The following is an 11,166-nucleotide window of genomic DNA, read 5'->3' as shown; positions in this document are numbered from 1 at the left end:
GTATTTGGCAGAAGTGACAGACAGGCATCTCAGGAATGATATCATCATCATATGATGAATATGATGAAATGTTAGCACAGATATCTACTTTAAGTAAATAAAAAACCACATCTTACATCAAAGAACTTCTCAACAACATCGCCATCACTATTACGCGACCATTGATATCATCATCAGCGACCTCAGTTTTGACGTCATCGTCATAATTGTCATCATTACCATCATCGCCGTTTCAGTTTTCATCAATTTAATCTCTTTTGTTATTACTTGTATCATTGCCAATATAAGCACTTGCAATAGCATTACTCATTCATTATTATCAGCGTTATCATCGTCATTATCATCGTCATCATCACCATCGTCATCATCACCATCGTCATCGTCATCATCATGTATTCTCGGGCTGGGTTGACGAGATGTACACAGCAGATCAATCTTGTGCTAGCAGGTTTGTATGTGTATGTATGTTTGTATTATGTATTTATATATGTGTGTATGTTTGTTTGTTTATATGTATATACTTGAATATTATATGATAATGATAATGATGATGTTAACAATGATAACAATGAACAGTGTGGTGATAAAAAAATACAATGAATGCAATGATTTCAGTGGTGATGATGAAGATGACCATGAAGAAGATGATGATGAATATGATGATGATGATGACGATGATCCAGGAGACAAAGGTGATAAGCAATAAAATGAAAATTATAGCGGTAAAAAGAATGGTGTGATACCGTCCTATCAATAACTTCATGCTTTGGAAGTCTGTACAATATTCGTACACTGACGTTCAGTGTACATTATGAGCAGATACGTGCACATACACATCGATAAAAATATACTAACGACCATATACAAACTTTATTGTATACAAACATTTTTTGTATGATGTATTTACATACAATAATGTTTAAATAAAATTGTATGTGAATAGTTGTATGAGGAAATGTAGGAGTGAAAATGTTAGTATCTGAATAGAAGAACACATAAAAAAATACAAACAATTGCAAACAAACATAAAAAATATAAACATATATAAACAAACATAAACATACATAAACATATATAGCCACATATAAACACAAATTTAAATATATATGCAAATGTAACGCTGTACACAAAATATACAATACACAGATACATAAAAACAATACAAATACACAGAAAAGCATCGAGTTAATTGAGATAAAAGCTACATGCGTGAAATTTAAGTTTAATCACATTTGCTTCTCTACGAAAGCCTCAATTTGCAACTTACAATTAGCCTGCCATTCTGTGTGTAAGGCACACGTCTATATAATAAAAATAAAATATATATTATTATGCAGATATTTATTATTATGATGATCGCCATCGGTAATAATTATTATGATCATAATTATTTAACAATGATACATATGGGTATTAATATACTGTGTCAATGTCATGTGTCTAATGTGACGTCATTATTATTATCATTATCATCATCATCATCATTATTATTATTATTATTATCATTATTACTACTATGTTTTTTGTCATCATCATCACCAGTTCATCACTAACAATGTGCCATAACCGAGAACATTACCGTGTTAACAAGGTATAATTGGATGAGGAATGTATGTTTAATTTATATCGTCATTATTTTTATCACCAGTGGCTGGTCATTGCATCATAATCATTTTTTAATCATTGTTGTAATTATTATCATTGTCATCTTTTTCTCCTCACCATCATCACTTAGGCTGTCATTGGCGTAAAAACATCATCGTCATCTTTCACATTAACTTCATCATCAACGCCATCATCAACTTCGTCATCATAGAGATCATCATCATTGTTGTCGTCGTCATCATCGTCGTCATCATCATCTCATCTTCAGGTAGCAGGAAATGTATGAGATGTTGTATTCAACCACAGCATAAAGCTTCATTAGCCGCTAATTCACGTTCTAAAATGGACTGAATTACTGACTGACTGACAGAATGGATGGATGAATGAAAAAGTGAATGAGTGAGTGAATGAATGAGAAAATGAACGAACGAATAAATGATGGAAAAATGTATAAATAAATGAATAAATGTATGACTGAATAAAATCAACAAACCAAAAAATTCAACAACTCATAACTTTACAGCATTAAACACTAACTTGAACAAAAAAAATGTGAAAAAAAAATATTTTCTAAATTTTAGAAATAGATTAGAAAGGCAATAGTACAACTTGTAAAATGATACCCCATCATATTATGTATCATTTATTTAATGGTAGCTCTGATGGTAGTGGTGGTGTATGCATGTGCGTATTTAGATTTATCCAACCAAGCAGACATAAACGCATTGACGTATTGATGTGATGTACTGCGGATTACATGGCTTGCTGATGAAAAACTAACAAGCGAGATCAAATAGATTCAGATTGAAAAATTCGCCCTGAGGTCTCAACAACAAAAAAAATGAAAATTTTCAATGAAAAAATTAAGAAATTACAAAATTTTGTGAATTGTTTTGAAGATATAAATATTGAAAAAAGTAAAAAAACAATTTTATGTTAGCTTAATGTTTTTATTTTTGTTTTTCAGAATTGTCATTGTTGTCAACATCCACATCGTCATCATTACATTTATCTTTATATTAATTATTTTCTTATACCCCATCACATCATGTCGTCCCCTTTACAAGCTTAATTCTATAAGTCACCATCATTAAAACTTTTCATTATCAGTTAATCCCAATTTTTCGTATTCAACCCAACAACAGATCGTTATCATTCGACAGTCATGTTTTTTGCAGTAAACATCATTACAGCAGCAACATTATTCGCGACAACAACAGCAACTACCGCTACCACAACAACCGCAACAGCTGCGACAAAATTACCAAATAACGATATAAATATCTATAATGAGAACATAAGAAATATCGACACCATTAGAAACAGTATTATCAAACAGGCTAACTTTCCAGACAACAACGAAAGTAACAACCACAACAATAACAACGGCAACAATATCAGCACCAATACCACAAACAACAACAATATCAACAACAAAAAATCACCTATCACAAACTGGGTGATAAAACCAAAAATAAAACGCAACAGCAAAAACAGCCACACCAGCTACAGCAACAACCACAACAACGACCAACATAACAAATACAGCCACAGCAGCAGCAGTTATCGTCGCAGCCACAACAAAATAGCGAAATCTTGCCTAAGAAGCAGTGATTGCGATACAAGCATCGGCGAATCCTGCTATTTCCTCTACGAAGGATGCTCTGCTGGTCACTGCATGTGTCAAAATGATTACAGACACAATGGAATCATCGATAGATGTCGCAAAAAATTTAGTTAGTTTGGCTTTGTTATCATTTTTTTTATTAATTTCTCACTTGTTGGTAGTTTTTTGAAAATCTATGGTGAGCACCTTTGAGAAAAATATCAGACAATTTTTTTAACATTTAAAAGGAGTTTTTCATATACAACCGTACATTGATCGTGCATCACCAATTCTAAAGGAGTTGCATTGGCTGCGTGTTAAACAAAGAACCATTTTCATTTTGGGTGTAATGGTATTTAAAAGTTTGAATAGTCTGGCTCCAAAATATTTAGAAGATAAATGTAATGGAGTTTAATGTATGTCATCACATGGGCGTCTAAGGTCTGCTGATTCAAACACGCTCTATGTTAGAGATCGGAATCTGAAAACAGCAGATAGAGAATTCGCAGTTGCTGCGCATGTTTTTTGGAACAGCCTACCAATAGAATTACGTTTATTTGGGTTATCATTAACGATTTTTTTTAAATTAAAACCAAAAAATTTTTGTTTATTTTTTTTTAAATCAAAAAAATCATTCAATTTTGGAAAAATTCACGAAAAAAGTTGCCTAAATTAGATTAAAAAATTCAATTGAAAATAAATAACGAATACGTGAATTCATGAAACGCTGCGCTAATTAAAATATTCAAACGCGTTTGTATCAGGGTAAAAAAGGAAAGTAATGAGAAAGAGAGAGAGGCAGATAGACAGAAAGAGAAATGAAGGAAAAAAACTAAGAGTAAGAAATAAAGAGAGGATGACGCAGAAGAAAAAAGAAACAGAACAGAGAAAGAAAGAGAGAGAGAGAGGGAGAAAAAAGTAGAGAGAGAGAAAGAAGGAGAAAGAGAGGGAGAAAGAAGGAAAGAAAGAAAGAAAAGTGAAAGAAGGAAAGAATGAAAAAAAATAGAAAAATGAGAGAGATAGAGAGAAAGAAAGAAAGAAAAATTTAATGTAATTACGAGGCGCATGTTTGTTAATTTAGCCAACATTCACGCTTCCTTTGTGGCTTGATTAACTGAATGTATAAATAGATGGGAGAAGAAAAAATTATCTGAAAAAAAAATAAAATTAAGAAATAAATAAAAAAAGTAGAAAAATGGCAAAAATATCAGGGAAACTTTCAAGATGTAAATAAAAATTGCGTCATAATTATTACATTTTGCTTTTGGCGAACTCTTTGATCAGAATCGACAGTATTACTTTCATTATTAGATTAGTGTCAATGTCACTATGTGAGAAGATGGCTGTTGAAAGTTGATGTAATCACTAATGTCATCACTATTTCATCACTGACTGTGTTTCGTACTTGCTGCAATCATTTGTTTTATTGTAATTGTTACTGTCATCGTTATCATTCCTTGTTCGTCATCATCAACATCAATTTAATCATCATCAATAATATCTTATTTCATCGTCAACACGTCACATATCATCTTTTTCGATCGACACACTCACACACATAACCAGTTAACGAGTCCTGTACTCGCAATGGAGATTGCCACGCCGAAATGATATGTGCACCTGCAACCATCATCAACAACATAAACAGCAACCTAGACAGCAACTTTGACAACAAGTTTCTGGGCAGCAGCAGCAGCAACGACAACAACAACAATAGCCACAACAACAAATTAAACACCATTAACAACTTAAACAACAACAGCAAAGTTTGTCAGTGTCCAGAGAAAACGATAGCGTCAGACGATGGAAGTTTTTGTCTGGTTGGTCAACTGCACAGACTCCTGGGAACAAAATGTCAACCGTCCACTCACGAATGTTTGCAGAAGGCAGGTCTGTCTCTCTCCCTCCCTCTCTTTCTCTCTCTTTCTTTCTCTTTTTCTCTCTGTCTTCTTGTCCATCGATTTCTGCGTCTATCTGTCTATATGTCTCAAAGTTTCTAAGAATGATAGATAGATCGATGCTCATATAAATATGAATATGTATATGAATGAATGAATGAATGAATAAATGAACAAACGAACGAACGAAGGAACGAACGAACGAATGAATGAATGAATAAACGAATGAGTGAATGAATGAACAAATGAGTGAATGAATATCTGGTGGATGAAGATTTTGAATGAGTTTGACAGTTAATTAGGCTGTCCGACTAAAAATATGGACAGATTGATAAATAGATAAACGCTTATGAATATATCGTTTAATATGTATTTATATATATCAATGATATCTCATAAAATTTATATATATATATCATTGATATCTCAAAATTTATACATATATATGTATATCTATATATATATCTTAATAGATACTAATATGTGTATATCAAATAATTTTATGGTTGACCAAATGCGTGGATGATAAGATAGATGTGAAAATATAAACGACTATCATTATCACTATCGGTCAAGTTCATCATCATCATAAACTCCATCATAACATCATAACATCGTTAGCGTCATCACTATCAGAGCCAGCCATCATCATCATTACCAGCAATAACAACATCGTCATCGTTATTATCATCATAGTCATCATCACCATCACTATCATCATCATCATCATTATCAACATCATCATCACCATCAGCATACGGCTATACAAGAACGGACACGGAATGTCATTCGGAGCAGAATATTTGCACGTGTGTGGAAGGGTTCAGGAAGGAGAGAATGGCCTGTCTTAAGAGTTGGTTCTGATGACGGTGACGATGATGATGATGTTTGTACGTTTGCGTGTTTGCATGCGTGTCTGTGTGTCAGTGTATGCCCGTGAGTGTGTGTTCCTGTGATTGTTATGTTGTGTGTGTAATTGTGTGATGAGCATGTGTGTGTGTGTGTGTGTTGTTTGTATGTGTTGTGTGTGCGTGTGTGTTGATTGTGTGTTTGTGTGTGTGTGCGTCGTTCGCTTATAAACAAACACTTGGTATTAAAATGAACGTTTATGACGGGTGTTTAGTCGCATCATTCAACTAAGACATGATCGGATTTAAGCTTCAAGTTGCTTGCGTACAAAGTTTCAGATAACAATGAAGACAATATCAACAAAAACAAAAATACTGATATTACTATGAGAATAATAACAATTCTTATTAGACAGGTTTTGCCAGAAATAATACAACTTATCCAAAAACATCTCCAAAATATTTTACAACATTTATAATTAAACATGTCTTATTTGTCTATTTAGTAATATATATTTGAGTTCAGTGGTTAACAAAAGTTGTAAAATATTTAGAAGATGTAACATATTTTTTGGGAAGTTGTATTATTTCTCGTAAAACTCATTCACAATGAAGATGATTACTGATGACGTTACTGTTGACGTCACCGCTGCTACTAACTATGATAATGATGCTGACGGTCATAACTAAAAGTTTGATGACAATAATATTTTTTTTTTTTAATATTTTATTTATTCATCAATTCAAATCAAACAATTGTAAGAAATGAAAATGATACGGAGATCAGAAAAGAAAAGATCTTATGATAGACCACCGTTAAACAGAAAAATTTCATTTAAAATAAAGAAATAGACATTAATACAAACAGAACTTTAAAATTAGACTTGCGTACAGGCTACAAAAAATATTGGCAATATAATGGATTGAAACAGCATAAAAACATTGACACGTAGTCCAGCGAATAAACCAATAAAAATTCGTTATTGACAAAGTATAAATACAGTTGACAAAGAATACTGTTCAATGATATTATGATGATCGTGTCCACATACAAACACGAGCTTATACATGTTTACATATAAACACATTTATACACATGCACACATATGCGCACATATACACACATTTATACATTCCTAATCCTATAACAACATATATATATAACCCACATATATGTATAATAACATAGCATACCTAAATAGTGATATCATGAATACAGGATAAAAGGAAAGTTTTACAATGATGTTTGAAACAACCCGGTTTGGGGAGAGAAGTGGTAGATTGTGGCAGAAATTTAAACCAAATTTTAAAGGGAATAATGTAAGGAATAAATATGCCGGGTGAAGTTAAAACAATCCGAAGGTTTTTGTATTAAAAAATTAGAAAAGTTAGAAGGTAATCGGTTATTCATAAATTTATACATGAAAAGGGATGCATTAAGAATAAATAATTGAAATATGGTTAGCACGTTTAAAGAGAAAAAGTAATCATCAGCATGGTCAGTTTGTTTAAGATAATATATAAGTTTGATAAATCTTTTTTGCAACTTAAATAATTTTAAAATATAAGTTTTTGGAGAGTGACCACGAATAATATTACAATACGAAAGATGAGGGAAAATAAAAGCGTAGTACAATTGTAAAAACGTAGGAATATTAAGCTTATGCCTAATTTTGTAATACTATCCTAGTGTTTTGCTAATTTGAGACGCCAGCGAATCAATATGTTCAGCCCACGACAAATTATCAGAAACAACGAGACCCAATATTTTGGCACTGGTTTTCCTTTCAATGGAAATGACGATGGAAATGGAAATGACGATAATGACGATGGTGATGTTATGATGACGAGGGTGTTGTTGCTGCTGCTGATGATGATAACAAAGATGAATGAAGATGACGATGACGTCATAAAATATTGACAGGGGACGTTGGAGAGGCGGGCTGCAGGTTTTCATATCAATGCGAGGGCGGGTCGGTGTGCAACGATGGCGTCTGCATATGCCCCACAGGTTTTGAGATCAACAGCAGGTACCCTAACAAGTGTGTCAGTAAGAAAGGTCAGACGATGTGTTGTAATGATGATGTGATGATGATGTGATGGGATGATGTGATGGGATGATGTGATGATGATGTGATGATGTGATGATGATGTTAGGGGATGGTGTAATGATGATGCGATGTGTAATAATAATGCGATGTGATGATGGGAGATAATGAAGGTGATATATTAGTAAAAAAAAGTTAGATAATGATGTGATGTGAAAATGTGATGATGTGTTATTGTGAGTGACAAGTGTAACATGATGCATAATAAACCACACATTATTTCCTACATATTTTTATTTTTCCTCTATTGATGATAAGTTGAAAACGAATTTAAGTTATGACGCACTGAATATAATTTACACGAAACCAATAACATAAAAACTTGAAATCAGACAAACAAGACATCCTAACAAAGAACATTAATAACAACATCGACAAACAAATAAACTACAAACATCATCGGCCAACCATAAAATAATGACGGCGACATCCGTTTCTTAGATCAATCACGTGTCAAGATACGTCACTTCCGCTTTTATGAACCACTTCCGCTTGTGCACGCTCACGTGTTTGAGTAGCGAGGCAGCAATCTAGGACTCATATAAATAGTTTTTTTTGTTTTTTTTCTCGAAATTTATAACAAAACTAATTTTTCTAGCGGAGTTTATGCATGGGTGTTCATAGATTTGATTGAGGGTGTTTGAGTCCAATGGATGAATGGATGTCTGAGTGATTGGTGAAGGAAACATCGCATCTCTTTTCATCAGTCTTTCGTGAACTAGCTGAATATTATATTATGAAACAAATTTTTTTGGAAAGAAATAAAACTTATATTTAACGTTATGACAGATGCAAATGAGCCTATTGAAATAGCGTAACATCATGTGACTCCGTAGTTGTCACCAATAACACACAAAATAATCTCGATAAATTATATGAATATTATTTTTTTGCAATTTGTAATTTAAAATTTTGAAATCATATTAAATTAATAATGATATTAATAGTAATTATTTTACTATTACCTAATAATCAATTTTTTTTATAACCTCAAAATTCACCCAGCTTCAGTAACTGAGGTTATTTTGCACAAATCCATTAAGTCTTTCACTTCGAACTTTGGCACGTCTTTTCATCTTCACCATTTTGCTTTCAATTGGCAGACAATATATATAATTCTTAAAATATTGGCGTCACATAACTTTTCATTTGTACTGTAATCTTTACCGCACGATTTTGTAATGATTGCAGTTCGTTTAAGATCGACTTTGAGCAGCCGCTAAGCAAACTGTGGCAATAATCAACTCAACTGACTACGAAAGCATGTATGAAAGATTTTGTTGCATTCACATCAAGAGAAGTTCTTATGTGGCCAATCTGTCGAAGCTGAAACGAACACTCACCGATGATGCTGATGTTCATTAGTAATAATAATTGCACAAAAAATACATAGACGGTAGGATCGATCATGTATTTTTTTGCTAGTTTGAAAGAAATGGGCGTCTGAGTATGCTGGCGCGTGAGCTAATGAAGAAAAAAAAATGACTTATTGATGGAGTGACGTTGCGGAAAACAAATGGAAAGATGATGGCGATGAAGAGGATGGAAATGGAATGGTGGGAATGATAAGGAAGATGCCGAAGATGATAATACGGTGATGATGGTAATGACGAAGATGAGATGCAGATCATGAAGACGATGATGATGATCAGCAGTACCAGTCAGTCAGAGAGAAAAATAAGACGAAAACAAGCCTAATAATAACAATGATAGCATTGAGATGAGACAGGGCGTGTCATGACGTCACATAATTGACTGATGACGTCATTATTGAGATAGGAACAAGAACTTCGTCGTTGACAGTGACGAAGGTGATGACGTTCCTGATGATAATTATTTTGACGATGATATGATGATGAAGATGACGATAATGATGATGATGACGGTGATAATGAAGATGACTGGGAAGATGAAGATGATGGTGAAGACGACGATGGTGAAGATTACGATGATGATGAAGATGAGTACAATTTATACCGCTCTTTCTACCATAATGATAACGGTGATGAGACAAATGGTGATAGAAGGATGACGCCAGATGATAGAGTGGATGATGAAGAGAGTAACCATCTTGATGTCGTCGTTAAAGTTGTTCCTGCTGGTTTTATTGTCTCAAACAATGCTTACATCTGCTCTCAATGCTGTTGCTGTGATGGCTGTTGCTGTTAATGTAACTGATGTCAGGATTTTGTTGCTATTAATGTTATTGTCGTTGATGTAATTAGTGTTGATGTCATTGGTGTTGATGCCATTAACGTTTTAATCTTTCTTTTGTTCTGGCGTTGATGTTTTCAAATGCTGGAACTTAAATTAACCCATCCATTTGAGTTTGGCGCTAAATGTCAAAGCACTTATTGATATTTCACATTTTGTTGGGTTCTTTATATTTTTTCGTCGTGATTGAATCTAAGAGGCTGTCGTCATCATCATCATCATCATCATCATCATTCTAGTTAACATCATCTTCATCATTATCATCATCATCATCTTTGTTATCATCTCCATTACCATCATCTTTACTATCACCAACAAGCCAGCAACGTCGTAAATGTTGTTCCTGATTTATCTAACAGTTAATCAAAGTCGCCTTTGTTTTTATGTTGTTCAGTTTCTTCTTATTAATGTTTTGCATTTCTTGGCGTTTGTTTGTTGGTCTGTTTGTTTGTTTGTAGTTAGCGTTGTTTAAGTTGTGAATTTGGTTATTTGTTTTGTTGTTTCGGCTGTTGTTTAAGTCGTGGTTTGTGTTGTTGTCTATGAATTGGTTTATGTTGTTGTTTATAAATTGGTTTATGTTGTCGTTTACGTTGTTGTCTTTTTTTTATGCAGGAGTAATTACTTTTATAATTTGTTTTTGTTAAGGCGGTTGGTTGTTGGTTTTACGAGTGGGGTTTCACATTAGGCGCGCAGATTTATGAACAACTGTTGCGTAGTTAAGATTCTCTTCACTGTCTAGCTGCTTTTTTTCAATAAATGAAACTAAAAATCAATAAAAAAAAAAGAAATTAAATCAATCCAAAACGTGTTCATGCGTTTAAAGATGAACTTCGAATTTGAAAAGAAAATCTTGTTGCCACTTTTACATTCTCTAATCATAGGTGGAT

The 11,166-nt window shown here is 33.1% G+C and overlaps 2 protein-coding genes across 2 annotated transcripts; both read left to right on the top strand.

Annotated features, from left to right (window-relative positions):
- Nucleotides 1-390: 390 nt before the first annotated feature.
- HELRODRAFT_166688 (hypothetical protein) lies at nucleotides 391-5,973 on the top strand (the record flags this gene model as incomplete). Its single annotated transcript, XM_009011912.1, has 5 exons — nucleotides 391-448; nucleotides 2,856-3,341; nucleotides 4,778-4,886; nucleotides 4,974-5,101; nucleotides 5,864-5,973. The coding sequence occupies 5 exons, from the start codon at nucleotides 391-393 to the stop codon at nucleotides 5,971-5,973; spliced, it is 891 nt and encodes a 296-aa protein (XP_009010160.1).
- A 1,707-nt stretch (nucleotides 5,974-7,680) lies between these two features.
- HELRODRAFT_166687 (hypothetical protein) lies at nucleotides 7,681-8,583 on the top strand (the record flags this gene model as incomplete). The annotated part of the gene is made up of 3 exons (XM_009011911.1): nucleotides 7,681-7,789; nucleotides 7,882-8,016; nucleotides 8,507-8,583. 3 exons carry the CDS (start codon nucleotides 7,681-7,683, stop codon nucleotides 8,581-8,583), a joined length of 321 nt encoding a protein of 106 aa, XP_009010159.1.
- Between the last annotated feature and the right edge of the window lie 2,583 nt (nucleotides 8,584-11,166).

This window comes from Helobdella robusta (assembly GCF_000326865.2).
Source record: "Helobdella robusta unplaced genomic scaffold HELROscaffold_10, whole genome shotgun sequence".
Taxonomy (NCBI): domain Eukaryota; kingdom Metazoa; phylum Annelida; class Clitellata; order Rhynchobdellida; family Glossiphoniidae; genus Helobdella; species Helobdella robusta.
Note: the sequence above shows the minus strand (reverse complement) of the source record. Positions and strands in the feature narration are given on the sequence as shown.